This window comes from Nanorana parkeri, unplaced genomic scaffold (assembly GCF_000935625.1).
Source record: "Nanorana parkeri isolate BGI_ZX_2015 unplaced genomic scaffold, ASM93562v1 scaffold1136, whole genome shotgun sequence".
NCBI lineage: Eukaryota > Metazoa > Chordata > Amphibia > Anura > Dicroglossidae > Nanorana > Nanorana parkeri.
The window spans coordinates 86412-101379 of NW_017307404.1; the positions used below are offsets into that span (position 1 = coordinate 86412).

The 14968-nt window shown below is 41.8% G+C and overlaps 1 protein-coding gene across 3 annotated transcripts in view; it reads left to right on the forward strand.

Annotated features, from left to right (window-relative positions):
- Nucleotides 1–12826, forward strand: part of UBE2Q2 (ubiquitin conjugating enzyme E2 Q2) — a 49086-nt gene extending 36260 nt beyond the window's left edge. For all 3 annotated transcript variants that reach the window (XM_018568099.1, XM_018568098.1, XM_018568100.1), the window contains 8 exons: nucleotides 1156–1240; nucleotides 2522–2582; nucleotides 5036–5126; nucleotides 5261–5319; nucleotides 7322–7370; nucleotides 7813–7908; nucleotides 7996–8062; nucleotides 12182–12826. In XM_018568099.1, coding sequence (XP_018423601.1) covers nucleotides 1156–1240; nucleotides 2522–2582; nucleotides 5036–5126; nucleotides 5261–5319; nucleotides 7322–7370; nucleotides 7813–7908; nucleotides 7996–8062; nucleotides 12182–12213 — 540 coding nt within the window. In that variant the 3' untranslated portion in view covers nucleotides 12214–12826. The remainder of the gene's footprint in view (nucleotides 1–1155; nucleotides 1241–2521; nucleotides 2583–5035; nucleotides 5127–5260; nucleotides 5320–7321; nucleotides 7371–7812; nucleotides 7909–7995; nucleotides 8063–12181) is intronic.
- The last annotated feature ends 2142 nt before the right edge of the window (nucleotides 12827–14968 follow it).

The window sequence follows — 14968 nt, forward strand, 5'->3', positions numbered from 1 at the left end:
CAAAACCACCCATTGGCCCCCAACCCCCCCCCCCCCATACCAAAAATTTTATCTAGGGGATATGGTGGCATCATACTAAGGGGTTATTCACTGAAGAGCTGAACTTTTGGCTAATCCTTCGGCTTCAGGAAGCCTTCGGTTCAGCTGATCCGGAAGGGCTGCTATATGGGCTATTCCATACAACAAACTCCCCACAAATTGTTAGAAATAGAATTTTTTAAAAACACAGCGTGGGGTTCCCCTACAAATTCATACCAGACCCTTCTTTGCCCCAAAATTCCCAACCAGACACTTAATGCGAGGCCTGGCAGGGAGGGGTGGGGGGTCCCCCTTGAAAAGCACCGATGAGGACAAAGGCCTTTTCACTACAACCCTGGCACGGTTCAAGAATGGAGAGGTGCTCTGCAGCATTGGAATCAATGAAGACTTTGACTCCAGTAGGTGTAGGCAGCTGCATTCATTGTTCTTGGGCCTTCTCTGCAGTTAAAGGACATAAAGCCAAACTTTTTGGGGGGTTTTACTACTGTTGGGTCACAGGAGTACATTTGCTAATGTACTTCTATGTCCCATCCCAAAATTGGCATAAACTTGGCTACTGTCTGCTATATGCTGACAGCACAGAGCTGCGGAGCAGCCAATATGTTGGGATACATCCGGCTGCCTGATTGACAGCTGGCTTTGCTGTTCTAGAGCCTGTGCCAGCCTTCTCCTGTCTGTCCTTCCAGTGAGCGCTGGAGGAACTGAGGGGAGGAGGGAATCCCTGCCGGGAGCAGTGCACCGCTCATAGCTCCGCTCTCGCTATATATAGCCGACGTGTGAAAGGTGCAGTGTCCCACGCCAGCTCTAATTATTATTGAGAAGAGTATATTATACTTCTTTAAAGCTGAATGTAAACACTGGCATGAGTTATTAATGGCAGTTGCCAAGGAAAAAAGGGCAGATAACTAAATTTAACAGATTATGATTATAAAAAGAGGTAAGTACATTAAATGTATAGTTATGCTTTTAAATAAACACAAGAACACAACCATGTTGATGCAAACTATAAACCTCAAGAACTACTAAAACCTTTTTTTGCACTCTGTCCCCTAGAGGTTTCAACTAGGATTAAAAGGAACTTCTTTTTTTTTTCTGTGTTTTTCTCTCTTCTGTTAGGGTGCAGTGTCTGGATCCGTACAAGCTTCTGATCGTCTTATGAAAGAGCTCAGGGATATATACAGATCACAAAGTTATAAAACAGGTTGGTCCCTTTTTTATTTATTTTTTGTCTTGCCGTCCCTTATTGTTGGAAAAAAGTTGGAATTGCTCACACCAGCCAATTGGCAGCATTGCCCAACACAATGACGAGGCAAAAAGCTTTGTATAAGGCCTATTCTCTCCAATGTGCTGTATTGGTGTGTGTTGTGATGCAGGTATCATTGTTATCGCAGTGCAGCACATTACATTACACTGCAGTGCATTGAAATAACATAAAGGTAGAAGAAGGAAACACAAGTGAGCAGTGTGGTATAACAATGCGGCATGACAGTGCACACGTTGTGTGAACCAGCACTTAGGGTTCCTCATTGTCAGGAATGTCTTCTGTGCATTTAAAGGTCCACAAAAGCTTAAACAACTTGGCTTGCTTAAAATATCATTAAGGAACTTAACCCCTAGTGACACAGCTTCAGAAAATGTGTTCTCTTCTGGGGACCAGAACAATTTTGCCATTTTTGCTAGGTTTGTTTAACCATAATTTCCGTCTTCCTTATTCATTGCACATACAAATGTCTCTATTTTTTTGAATTTATTTTTTTTTTTTTATAAAAAAAATATTTTTTCATAGTTTTTGCAATTTGTACATAATTAGTGTAGTTAACAAAGTAATTCATAATTTTTTTTTTTTTAATTTGTCCTGATTTTATAGCGTATATCATATGTCCTGGGATTTCAGTTTCTTGTCGAAATACAATTTTAGTTTGCAACAATTTTAGAATGCGGTATGTTTGTCTCCTATCTTTAATGGCCTCCTCTGCACTATATTTTATTGTTTTTTATTAAATGTTTTTGTTCCTTTTTTCCTTTTTTTTTTTTTTTTTTATAAGGCTGCCAACTCAATGCTGATTGGCCCTGAAGCCGGCTCCATGCGGTTTGACCAGTTCGATGCTGATTGGCTGGGAAGCCGACTTCCGGGTCAATCAGTAAGCCAGGTGGCGGGTACTGACCTGCCTCTTGATTTGGCTGGGAAGCCTGCTCAATGCTGGTTGGCGGACTCCATGCTGATTGCCTGGGAAACCAGTTTCCCGGCCAATCCGCATGGAGCCAGTTTCCTGGGCAATCGACCAGCTGGGCGGCATGTCATCACCCGCTAAACCGTTTTCCTGAATGCTTGAGAAGCTGGCTCCATGCTAGCGGAAGTATCGTTGCGCTGTATCAGCGAGCACCAAAAGATAAATATCGGTACTTGATACTGAAAAAAGGGTTTTTTTTTTTTAGAACTACAAAGTATTACTGATTCCTTAACTTTTATTCTATTTTTCAGGAATTTATTCAGTGGAACTTGTAAATGACAGCCTGTATGAATGGCATGTTAAGCTGCTTAGGTAAGAGTTATCCTTTAACTTTTTATTGAACTCTAACCTCTTTGGTTGGATGATATGCACCTTTAGCATCAGGCCATATTTAAGTATGTATTATGTGGCGGCATTGTATGTTTCGCAAGCTTTAGTAACCGTGTATCTTCTTGGCACTCAATACTAAGAAGTTATGGATATATATAAAATAGGGCTGCGGTTGCGAGTAATGATTTATTTTAATCGATTTAGTTGGGCAATTTTTTTTTTTTTTCCTCGAATAAGTGGATGCAGAAAACCGCCTGGAAGGGCACGCGGTCACAGTCGCACACAACTGCTAATCACGCTAGCAATGCCATTCTTTTCTAATGGCCCCCTAGTCGCACCAGGTGGATCAGTTTCCCGCTGCGATTCCGCCTGTGCAATCATTCATGATTGCAACTTAAAAAGCCGCACGTCAAGTTTTTGCAATGTATGTGTACGTTTTTTTTCTCTCCCGTTCATTGAAGGACACAGGGAACAGATCGGAGATCCTGTACTGTAGGGTAATATCGCCACCTGCAGGAGAAGGACGCTAGGCACAAATGTACCAAGTCGCGGTGGAGGGCACTTTCCTCGGCTCTGGTTCAGGTGCTGTAGGGGGGTCGTCTGCCTGCGGGTCTGTTGCTAGGGGCAACTGCAGCGACGGGCCTACGGACGGGGGCGGTGCCTGCTGGGGTCTCCTTCCTTGCCTGGGGTTCTGGTGGCATATTTTTTGCCGGGGACATGGACTGTGGGGACAAACTGGACGCAGTGCCCTGTGAGGGCTGCGGCCTCTCTTCAAGGACCTCTCCCACATCCCCCCTTTGCGCAGCCTGTGCTTCTGCGCCCCTCTCCCAGTCTCCCTTGGTGTCTGCGGGGTCTTTGGGGGGGTCCGCTGGCGCTATGTTGTCCTTGGAGGCTTTTTCCTCGACCATGGACAGTTTTGTGTCCCGTATGGAGCGCACACTGACGCAGCGCCCCCCACGGAAGCGCGCTTTGCCGGCCCCCTTATCGGTCCTTTCTGGGGATTCTGAGGAAGAGGGGGAAATTTCTGCTGCGGCCGCGCAGCATGACCAGGGGGACTCCTCTCAGGCGGAGTCTGGTTGTGAGGACGAGTCGGGGACCGCCCTTATGGCCCAGGAGCGTGAATTGGTCACGGCTTTGGTTCGCGCTGTGCGGGAAACGTTAAAAATTTAGGAGACTCCGAGTTCTTCGGCGCTCCCGCCGGTTCCTTTTGGGACGCACAGGAGTAGGCGTTCCACTAAGGTTTTCCCTTACGTTCCCTTTTTTGATGATTTTGTCTACAAGGAGTGGAAGCGCCCGAGCAAGTCGTTTACCGTTCCAAAGCGCTTCTCGGTTCGCTATCCTTTTTGAAGAGTCCTTCCTGTCTAAATGGTCTACTCCCCCCGCGGTGGATCCGCCGGTTTCTCGCCTGAACAAGATCCCGGACGTGGATCTCCTGCCGTCTCGCCTCAATCGTCCGGTCGAGCGGTTCGTGGCCCGGACCCAGGATCCTTGGGCGGATGCGGTGGACGCCCTGGTGGCGCCGTGGGATTGCTACGGTCTGATTTATGCGTTCCCTCCACTGTATCTGTTGCCGCGTCTTCTTCGCAGGGTCACGGTGGAAGGCGTCCCGGTCATCCTCGTGGCTCCGGATTGGCCGAGGAGGGCGTGGTACGCAGATGTGGTTCGGTTGGTGGCGGACGTCCCCTGGCGCCTGCCGCTCCGTCCAGATCTTCTATCTCAGGGTCCGGTGTTCCATCCGTCTTTACCGTCGTTGGCTTTGACGGCGTGGCTGTTGAGAGCCAGGTGTTGAGGGACCGTGGTCTCTCTGATGCGGTTATCTCTACGATGTTGCGGGCTCGCAAGCCTGTGTCACGACGGATTTACCATCGAACGTGGAAGGCTTATTTTGCCTGGTGAGTCGGTGGGATTTCCGCCTCGTTTGTTTTCCGTTGCCAGGATCCTCGCCTTTTTACAGCGGGGTGTGGATCAGGGTTTGGCCTTGAGTACTATCAAGGGCCAGATTTCGGCATTGGCTGTCCTCTTTCAGCGGCCGATAGCTTCCAACGCCTTCGTTCGCACTTTTGTGCAGGGGGTCACACGTTTCGTTCCCCCTGTTCGCTCCCTGTTGCCGCCGTGGGATTTAAATCTGGTGCTCTCAGTATTGCAAGTACCAAAATCCTATTTTTTTTTTTTTGTGTGCGATTGCCGTGTGACCAAAACGCCATTAAAATCAATGGAGCCGTGCAGCAAACGCTGTGTGCAATCGTGCCCTGGATCGCTGATATGTGAACCTAGCCTAAATGTTTTTAAAATGCTTGATTCTAGTTACAATAGGTTATAGGTAAAATACTTTGTGTTGCATGTCTTCTGATTCAAATGTGATATAGAAGGTTGTTTGCATTTGCTAATGTCTTATTTTATAGGAGATTGGTTTTTTTTTTTCTTTTCTCTTCTAGGGTTGACCCGGACAGCCCATTACATAGTGACCTTTTGGTCTTAAAAGAAAAGGAAGGCATAGAAAGCATTTTACTGAATTTTTCCTTTAAGGTAAAGCATGTGTAGGTGTGTTGTTTGGACCCAAGCCTTACCGGCACGAAGCCTGTTTTCTGATTCTCGGTCTGTTTGATACCTCATATGTAAGGCTTCATCCATTTATATTTAGTATTCATTTTCTACCGCAGGATAATTTTCCTTTTGACCCTCCTTTTGTGAGAGTGGTATCACCAGTACTCTCTGGAGGGTGAGTATTAAGGCAAAGTATGGCTTTGCTTTTGATTATTAATCTGTATTGCTTGTGTTTGCTTATTTTTTTATCTGTGTCCAGTTCTCTGCTTGTGTTGCTAAAAACCCTGCAGTGTTGGAGTCAAATGTTGCTTATACGAACCTTACCTTGCCTTACCTTGCCTAAAATTGCCTAAATGTTAACAGTACTGAATCTTGTGATGTCTGAAAGTACTGTCTTCAATCTGATACCGGTTGGGCCCTTGCATCCTAAGCCCAGTGGCAGTTAGGCAAGTATGAGGCAAGCAGGGCCACAGTGGTGAGGCCCTGCTTGCCTCATAGGCTGAGCTTGTACACAAGGCTATGATTTGTCTCCAAGGGGCTCCACAAGGACACAGACATTGATTTGAAAGAATATCTAAACACACAAAATAATACACTGCAGCTTACCAGTTCTTGGTACACAAAATAACCTTTTTGTGTACCAAGAATTTCAGTGTCCTTGTAACTTCCTGTGTAGTGAACTGATGGATCAAACAATCTTATCATTTCTTAGCTACTGTCTGTGAATTACAAAAGAATGCCTCTTATGAAATAGAGATGAGCAGTGCAGGAAGAGTTGGTAGTCCAAGGTATCTGGAAAGCTCCCTCCATAGATACAGTGGAAGATTGAGTGTAGCCATGCAGGTACAGAAGTGTTTAAGTAACAGTATCAGCAGGTATGAATAAAGGAAAAAAGCCTCTATAAAACAAACGCTCCACATCTAAGGACTGATGATCTGTCATGTTATATTTTTGTTTTTTAGGTTTAGACCTGCTTTAAAGACTTAAGGTACAAATGTACTCACAGGTACCTTTTTAGTTCTGCCTCATTTTAGGTCATGTCAGGTGCACTAAGTCTTCACAGACTTTTACCAAAAGGGACTTTAGTCTGTGGGTGGAATGAGAGAGTGTTAGGGTGTTAAGACCACCTCTTTTTGTGAAAATGCCAGTTCATTGGCCGTCACGTTGCCCCAATCTGAAATGCTGATATTTGGTGAGAGACTATTTTAGCCAGAGAAAGCTAGGCAAGTAGTTTTCAGCAGAAGACCAGCAGTCGCTGCCTGCCATTTGCCTGCCGGGAACTCTCGTGCTTCCTGCAGCACAATAGTGACATCTCCTGGTAAGCAGTGAGATTTATTACATGTGCAAAAGTGTATGGGACACAAGTTACACATTTCAGCATCTTTGATATAAACATATGAACCTTCTTTTTTTTCTTCCTGTTTTATATTTCCACGTTTGAAAGATTGTAGTTGGCTATTCCCTTCTAACATTTATGTAACATAATACAGTAAACTCTGTTATCCCGTCTTCAACCAACCAGAACTCTCATCTAAACGGCATTAAAAAAAAAAAATACACTGTGCACTTGCTGATCTGCAACCTTCTAGGAGAGGGAGAGAGCTCTACAGCATGGTAAGGTAGAGAAATGGGCTGAAAAGTGCTGTTATCATGGAAACGAGTGTCTGATGGTCTGTGAAAAGTGGTCTATTATCCTGTGAACAAGCGTCACCTAGTGATCACTCCCAGTACGGCAATGTATTGCTAATAATTACAATATACTGATCGCCAGTCCCAATATCAGGCAGACACAGTGCACACGGCATTACAGTACCTGTATTACAGTGCTTATACGAAGTGTCTGTCTTCATTTACTTTTGATTACTTTATTTCAATAGTAATATGAAGTCAATACAGAGTTTATGGAATAGTTTGGTATGGGGTATAGCATTATATAAACCTATTTTTAATAGTAAATCTCAAGCAACCAGAAATTAAATTTATCTGGAATCTACCAATCCCTGTGAATGCTGGATAATGGGGAGTTTACTGTACATTGTAAAAAAAATTGTATATGTGAGCCATGTCTGTAAAGAGAGAACCGTAATAGAACACCAAAACCGTTTACATTGTGTGCAGCCCAGATGGTGACCATGAAACATTTTTTTTTCTGTTTATTTTTATTTTTTCTAATTTAGGTATGTGCTGGGTGGAGGTGCCCTCTGTATGGAGCTTCTTACAAAACAGGTAGATAATAAAGTAGCGTTTTCCCTCAAACAAACCACATAACTTATTTTATCAAATATATCTATTTGTAATTGTCACTGACCTTTTTACTCATATGCTATTACATAAAAATATATTCTAGTGCTGTGATTATGTATTAACCTTTTATTTGTTAAAATTCAGCTCCTGAATTGTCAGGCTGCCCCTAAATGGCTCAGTACAAGTAAGCAAGGCTGAATATTAGTAAGCAATGCTCCAGATTCTAAGCATTTCTTATGATTTATTGAGCATTTTCTCTTTTTCTTGAGAGAGGTAGTGCTATTTGTTGAAGTTTATTGCACAGGTACATTTTTTGTCTGTCATGATTGGGCTAAAAGTGGTTAATATATGTAATTTTACATTGTGTTAACATGCTTTTGGTTGATAGACAACATATACCATGTATGTCCTTGTGTCTTTTTAGGGCTGGAGCAGTGCCTATTCAATAGAATCTGTTATCATGCAAATCAATGCTACCCTGGTAAAAGGAAAAGCACGTGTGCAATTTGGAGCCAACAAGGTGGGTCTTTTTAAGGTCTGTATGTAAATGGTGTTTGTCTACGTTTTATATACACATCCAGTAACTTTCCTTTATCTTCTTTTTTAGAATCAGTATAACCTTGCTCGAGCACAGCAATCCTACAAATCCCTAGTACAGATCCACGAGAAGAATGGTACTGTTATGATGTGTGTGTGTGTGTGTGTGTGTGTGTGTGTCCATACATCCCAGAGGTAGCCACCACACACTTTGTAAGGTAATTACCCAGGTGGTAATCCACAAAAACATCAATACAAATCAAAGTAGATATATAGAGGCATAGATAAGTCAAACTGTTTTATTGTCAGATCTCCGCTGCAAGACCCATGAGTGCCTCTATAGGTGCTTTGGATTTATATAATATTCAATACCTACCTAATGTTGAGTAGGCCCCCCTTTTGCTGCCAAAATAGCTCTGACCCGTCGAGGCATGGACTCCACTAGACCTCTGAATGTATGCTGTGGTATCTGGCACCAAGCTGTCAGTAGCAGATCCTTTAAGTCCTGTAAGTTGTGGGGTGGAGCCTCCATGGGTAGGACTTGTTTTTCCAGCACATCCCACAGATGCTTGATTGGTTTGAAATCTGAAGAATTTGGAGTCCAAGTCAACACCTCATACTTTTGTTGTGTTCTTCAAACAATTCTCGAACCATTTTTGCAGTGTGGCAGAGCGCATTATCCTACTAAGAGGCCACTGCCATCATGAAATACCATTTCCATGAAGGGGTGCACTTGGTAAGCAGCAATGTTCAGGTAAGTGTTACGTGTCAAAGTAACATCCACGTGAGTGGCAGGACCCAAGGTTTCCCAACAGAAAATAGCCCAAAGCATCACACTGCCTCTGCCTGCTTGGCTTCTTCCCATAGTACATCCCAGTGCCATCTCCTCCCCTGGTAAGTGACGCACATGCATCCGGCCATCCAAATAATGTAAAAAAAAACCTGATTCATCTGACCAGGCCTCTTTCGTCCTCTGCTGATGCTCACATGTCCATCGTAGGTGCTGTTTGCAGTAAACAATGGTTAGCATGGGCATCCTGACTGGTCTGAGGCTACATAGCCCCATATGCAACAAATTGCAATGCACTGTGTGTTTTATACACCTTTCTATCGAAACCTGCAATCATTATTTTGCTAGGTCCTGGCCACGGCAGGCTGGGAACATCCCACAAGAGCTGCAGTTTTGGAGTTGCTCTGACCCAGTCACCTAGCCATCACAATTTGGCTGTTGTCAGTCACTCAAATCCTTGCGCTTGCCCATTTTTTTTTTTTTTTTCCTTCCAACGCATCAACTACAGGTACAAAATGTTCACATGCAGCCTAATATATCCCACCCACAGGTGCCATTGTAACGAGATAACCAATATTATTCATTACTCCCGTCAGTGGTCATAATGTTATGGCTGGTGTGTGTATGCATTGTGCAAAAGTTTTAGGCAGGTGTGAAAAACTGCTATAAAGTAAGAATGCTTCCAGAAATAGTGTTAAATTGTTTATTTTTTATCAATGAACAGAAGGTAAATCCAAATTGAACCAATATTTGGTGTGACCACCTTTGCCTTCAAAACCGCATATGTTCTTCTAGGTACACTTGCACACAGTTTTTGAAGAAATTTGGTAGGTAGGTTGTTCCAAACATCTTGGAGAACTATCCACAGATCTTCTGTGGATGTAGGCTGCCTCAAATCATTCTCTCTTTATGTAATCTCAGACAGACTTGATGTTGAGATCAAGGCTCTGGGGGGCCAAACCATCATTTCCAGGACTCTTCTTTATGCTGAAGATAGTTCTTCATGACATTGGCTGTATGTTTGGGGTCTTTGTCCTGCTGTAGAATAAATTTGGGGACAATCACACGCCTCCCTGATGGTATGGCATGATGGGATAGGTTTCTGCTTGTATTTCTCAGCATTGAGAACACCATTGATCTTGACCAAATCTCCAACTCCATTGGCAGAAATGCAGCCCCAGACTTGCAAGGAACCTCCACCGTGCTTCAATGTTGCCTGCAGACACTGATTATTTTGCCGCTCTCCAGCCCTTCTGTGAACAAACTGCCTCCTGCTACAGCCAGATATTTCAAAATTTGTCTCATCAGTCCAGAGCACCTGCTGCCATTTTTCTCCACCCCAGTTACTATGTTTTTGTGCATAGTTTAGTCACTTAGCCTTCTTTCCACGTCTGAGGTATGGCTTTTAGGCTGCAATTCTTCCATGAAGACCACTTCTGTCCAGACTTCTCCGGACAGTAGATGGGTGTTCCTGGGTCCCACTGGTTTCTGCCAGTTCGGTGCTGATGGCATTGCTGGACATCTTCCAATGTCGAAGGGAAGTAAGCGTGATGTGTCTTTCATCGGCTCCAATGTTTCCTTGGCCGACCACTGCGTCTACGGTCTTCAACGTTGTCAGTTTCTTTGTGCTTCTTCAAAAGATCTTGAACAGCACATCTTGAAACCCCAGTCCGCTTTAAAAATCCTTGCCTGGGAGAGACCTTGCTGATGCAGTATAACAACCTTGCATCTTGTTGCTTTACTCAGTCTTGCCATGGTGTATGACCTGTGACATGAGACTGTCTTGCAATTCTGATCCATGGAGATCCCAACTCGCAACTTAGTAGCAGATCCTTTAAGTCCTCTTAACAGCTTGGTGCAAGGTGCCACATCATGGCTTCAGAGGTCTAGTGGAGTCCATACCTCAATGGGTCAGGGCTGTTTTGGTGGCAGAGGGCAGGACCTACTCAGAGCACTATGGGCTAGTTCAAGTGACTGCACAGCAGAGGCTGATTTTACTTTTTTCTATCGTCCGTTGAGGGACACTGCTCTGAAGAATTCAAAGAAATAGGGTTATGCTGTTGCCTCCAGGAGAATTGGACATTATGCCTCGGTTTTAAAAGCCTGCTACTTTAAGGACCTAACCCCTCACACCTGCCAGTTGTAGCAAGTGGTATGAAAGAGAATCAGGGGAAGGGAGCTGTGTCACTCAATGGACTCCGAGAAAAGGCTTTAATGGTAATGCTTTGTCTCTGTTGAAACCTTGGACTTTCAACACTGCTGGCTCCAAAGTAGAACACCAAATATTCATATGTAATATTTTACACAAACCTGACACTTTGTTTTTGGACCTGACCTTAATAGAAATGATGTATCAAACCATTATACAGACCTTTACCCCCTTTTACTAAAAATCACATCAGTATCCAGCTCTGCATGCTGATTTAAAATCATCTTACATTCATTAAACAAAATTGTTTTCATTTACTTACAAATAGTGTTTATCTACTTCCTGGTTCACTTTGGCACAAATGATCGTGCCCCAGCGTGGCATCTTGGGAAAGTTGCATCAGTAGAGCTGGGAAATCTCATCAGTAATCTCATGAGATCTCGGGGAAATGCATTTTCTTCCCCTGAGATGATGTGCATGGTCACATGTCCTAGTCACATGTGCTAGAGTTCAGGGAACTAAATGGAGAGCTAGTAACCTGGCCTTAACATGGCCACTGTCAGAAGACTGGGGAAGAAAAGAGAAATAAGGTATGCAAAGAATACAAAGCCGGCAATTATCTAGAGGTATGTGTTTGTAGATTGTCATTACTAAACATTTCTAAAGGTATGTTTTGTTAATTTTAAAGATATGAATAAAGGTCACTTTAATTGCAGCCATGGCTTTGCTGTGACCTGTGTAATGCTTTTGCCTAAAAACAGCTATTCGTCTTCTGCATAGAGGAGTTAAGCAGATGACTATGTTAGGGCAATGAGGGAAGTGGAAGAAAGACATGTTATGGTGGCTCTTTACAATAAGTTTACCAGACTCAACCCGTGTATGTATGAGTGATAATGTAGCAAGTGTTGGGAGTGCCAAAAACAGCCAGATCTTCTGTTGTGTTGGGAAATGTCTCACATTGCCCTTTACCCATAGAGAAAAAAAAAATATTTCACTCTGGAAGCTGTAATAGAGCAGCAGTCCTGTCGTGAATAATTCATCATGATACAAATTATTCAAATAGATTTAAATCCTTCCTTAATGTCGTTCATCTTACTTAAGAAGCATGGGGTAGGTACGTGCTCACGATCTGGCAGCTGCTCCTTTTTTTTTTTTTATCTTGTTGGAGGGTATATTCTCATAATTAGCTGGTTATGTGGCCCAATATAGCTCTGGGGATATGGCTACTATCCTGTTTTTTACAATTTAATATTTTTGCAGTTGTCCTGTTTTGGAACCAAATATTTTTCTAACTTTATGCATTTTTTTTTTCTTCAGGCTGGTACACTCCTCCAAAAGAAGATGGGTAACTCCAAACTCACCTTGGACCAAGATTTAAATAAACTTTTATTTTCTACTTCTTTCCAACACTGATCCAATATTGCCCTTGGGTCCTCTGTACAGCATATGTTAGCTATTAGATAAAGGAACTGTCAGACCTGTATATTAGACCACATCTGCTTCTCTGGGACTGAGAGCAGCTGCCTTTACTGAAGAGGCCACTCCAGATATTTTATCATCCTATTTAAATCAGAAGATCTAGCTTAGTGCATCCATTCCTCTTTTATTAGACTTGTAAATTGCTTTCATTTCATTTGTTCATGTGTTTTTGTTTTTGTTTTTTCTTTTGTTTTTTTCTTTTGCAGAATTTGCTCTGCAAAAATAAATTACTTTGTATAGTATCATTTAAAGCCAAACTAATGTTTCATACATTTAAAACGGATGTTTTAAGAAATGATTAAAAGAAATGACTTGGGCTTTCCAATTACAATTTGGTGGAAAAAAATTGCCAAACGTTGCAAGGGAGGGTATAGTTTACAAAAGCCATTAAATATTTATGCCTATAGGTCTGGGGAAATATACACTGTAGAAGGCTACTGAGCTTTCCTAACCCATAAATTGAAGTGCTAAAACGTTGCAAAAAAAAAAGTGAGATAAAAACATCTAGGGTTTGGGTTTTTTTTGTTTTTTTTTTTGTGGTTTTTTTTTTTTTTTTTTTTTTTTTTTTTTTTTTTTTTTTTTTCCTTACAGACGTTTTCAATTCCATTTTTGAAAATGGTTTAAATTAAAAAGCTATAAAGTTATTACAGTTCCCTTGTTGGAAATCAACATGGTTTGGATTCATTGTGTTTACGCTGCCATCATCTTTGCCTGTTCATAAAGGTGTACAATAATCAGTTTTGTGAAGTCCTCCTTGTAGGACACAATTTTCAGGCTAAGATCTTATTCTGTCATCCCCTCCTTCTCCAAGAACATCATACGAGGCTTAAAGTCATTGAATACTAAGGTTTTTTGTTTTTTTTCTTAGTGTTGCATTTTTATTAACGGGTTGTTGCAATTGAATTCTGTGAACTAAGAATTGGCACATAAGATTAGGCAACTGTGTACATTTTTGAATAAAGATGCATCATTTACGAATTATAGAATTCCGTAGGACTTGGGTTACCAAGCACAATGGGCTTTGAAGACATTGTGACCTTGAAGAAAACACTTGTCAGCCCTTTTTTTTTTTTTTCCCTGCCAAATTTGTTTAGTTTGTAAGTAAACTTTACTCCTATTGTTGAATAGTAAGGATTAAAGATGAGGTTTTGCTTGATCTGATGCCTTTTTGTGTTTAATGGGGTGAATCAGTCGTTTGCTCAATTTTGTAGACCTAGAGCAATTTTTAGTTTCCCATTGCTCTAATATATACATATTCAAGGGAAACCCATTCCCCCTGGTAGTTGCTGACATTTCAAATCTAAAGCTGTGAAAGGTAGAATAGCTTGCATTCATATGTGTCTGCCTTATAATATAACTGGCCGTAGATTACCCTCTATATTCTTGTACCCAGGTTTATTTCTCAGAACTTTATAATGAGATCATTTCTGTAATGAGCCCTGTAGGATTACATGCCCTATAACTTGTACATGTTTACCTCTTGAAAAGTTGGTATGCAGAACAGGTTGGCTCAAAACTGTGTTCTGGCCTTAACATTCTATGTGACACACAGCTCCTATCAATACTGCTCTCCAATTGATGTATTTGTGGGTAAAACACATTAAGGTTGTGAATCTGCAGCTTTTCTGACAATATGCTTTCTAGAGTTTGACTAGAACCCCTCACACACTCCGATATTCATTTTTTGATTTGGTACCTAATATAAATGTTTTCACAAGGCCCTTGTTTAACACCTTCCATAGAACCACACAAAAGGCAGGAACCAGCAAACCGGTAAGGTATTGACTTTTGGGGTTTAGAAGGTTGCTGACTTGGCATGCTTTTTGTTTTTAATTTTTTTTTTTTTTTTTTTTTTCATTGCAGACTTATTTGGCAATGTACAGTAATCTGTAAACTTGCATCAAGTTTATGATTAAACCATTTTAAGATTTAACCTGTTGAATCCGAGTTCTGAATTATTTCCCTCTTGCTTGTTTTAACAATCTTTCAGCATACGTAAAATAAAAAAAGTATTTGAAAGAAATGTCTTGAGTTTTTTACAGGACTGAAACATGAAAGTAGTTATGCCTTAAAGAGTAATGGTATTCTTGTCTTTAAGCCTGGGTCAATACCTTTGCCGTGGCAACACGCATTCAAATCTGCAAGCTAATGTGTGGCATATGTGCGCTACCATTCATTCTGCCTTGTACTCTAATACGTGTGTATGAGCATATCCGACAGAATAAATGGTAAGGCACATAAGCTGTGCGTAGATTGACACAATGCATCTAATCTTGAAAACACTAACACATGTGAATTCAGTGCGTGTTGTGCATTGCATTGGCCAAAAATAGTACAAGTGTGTGGTTTATTTTTTTTTCTCCTCCCCATGCATTGAGGCTCGTGAATGCAACTGTCTTAAACTAATGCAAAGGTGTGACTAGAGCCCCAGTGGGAACATGCCATTAACATCCGTTCATCTATAAAAATGTATCTACTAACGGCACACAATGGATGTAACCAACATAATGAGATTAGAAGCTTTCCATATATTCATATTACTTATATTGAGGTCATTGAGAGGCATTTCTAGGTCATTGAGAGGCATTTCTTTTGTCATTTCTTTTTTTTTTTTTTTTTTTTTTT